This window comes from Eimeria tenella, genomic scaffold, assembly GCF_000499545.2.
Source record: "Eimeria tenella Houghton genomic scaffold, Eth_scaff3907, whole genome shotgun sequence".
NCBI classification, from domain to species: Eukaryota; Apicomplexa; class Conoidasida; order Eucoccidiorida; family Eimeriidae; genus Eimeria; species Eimeria tenella.
The window spans coordinates 2,037-2,707 of NW_013543320.1; the positions used below are offsets into that span (position 1 = coordinate 2,037).

Here is a 671-nt window from a genome sequence, read left to right on the forward strand (position 1 = left end):
ATGTAAGTGCCTTTAGAAGTGCTTGCTGGCAGCACTCTGCAGTGCACGTACACCCCAGGCGTTCTGCAGTGTACGTACACCCCAGCTGCTCTGCGGTGTACGTACACCCCAGCTGCGCTGCAGTGTACGTACACCCCAGCTGCCTTGCCAATGCTTTTGCGCACAGGCTAGCAATGCCAGTGCGCACTTTGCCGTGCCCGGTGAATCCGCACATGGCTGTGCAGGGGGGCCCCCCGGGGGGCCCCCAGGGGCCCCTGGCAGGGGGCCCCCAGGGGCCCCTGCCGGGGGCCCTCCAGGGGCCCCTCCAGGGGGCCCCTGGCAGTCACTTAGACTATCCGTCCACCCCCCACAGCCCTCCCCTTTCTAGGGGAGGCAGCGGAGAGAAGAATTTGCTCAAGTTGCTGCACGGGGGCGGCAGGCCCGTGGGTACAGCCCCGGTGCATGCTGCCCCCGTGGGGGGCCCCCCCCTAGGGGGCCCCTCGGTGGGCCCCCCCCTAGGGGGCCCCTCGGGGGGGCCCCCCCTAGGGGGCCCCTCGGGGGTGCCTCCCCTAGGGGGTCCCTCGGGGGGCCCCCTAGGGGCCTCGCTGGGGGTACCCGTGGGGGGCCCCCTGGGGCCCCACCCCCTGGGGGGCCCCTTGGGGGGGCCCCCCCTGGGGGCCCCGGCGGGGGGC

The 671-nt window shown here is 73.3% G+C and overlaps 1 protein-coding gene across 1 annotated transcript in view; it reads left to right on the forward strand.

The window, feature by feature from the left end:
- Positions 1 to 6, forward strand: part of ETH_00032445 (uncharacterized protein) — a gene marked incomplete at both ends in the record, with an annotated part of 1,562 nt that extends 1,556 nt beyond the window's left edge. Inside the window, one exon of the mRNA XM_013376697.1 lies at positions 1 to 6. Coding sequence (XP_013232151.1) covers positions 1 to 6 — 6 coding nt within the window.
- Positions 7 to 671: the final 665 nt, after the last annotated feature.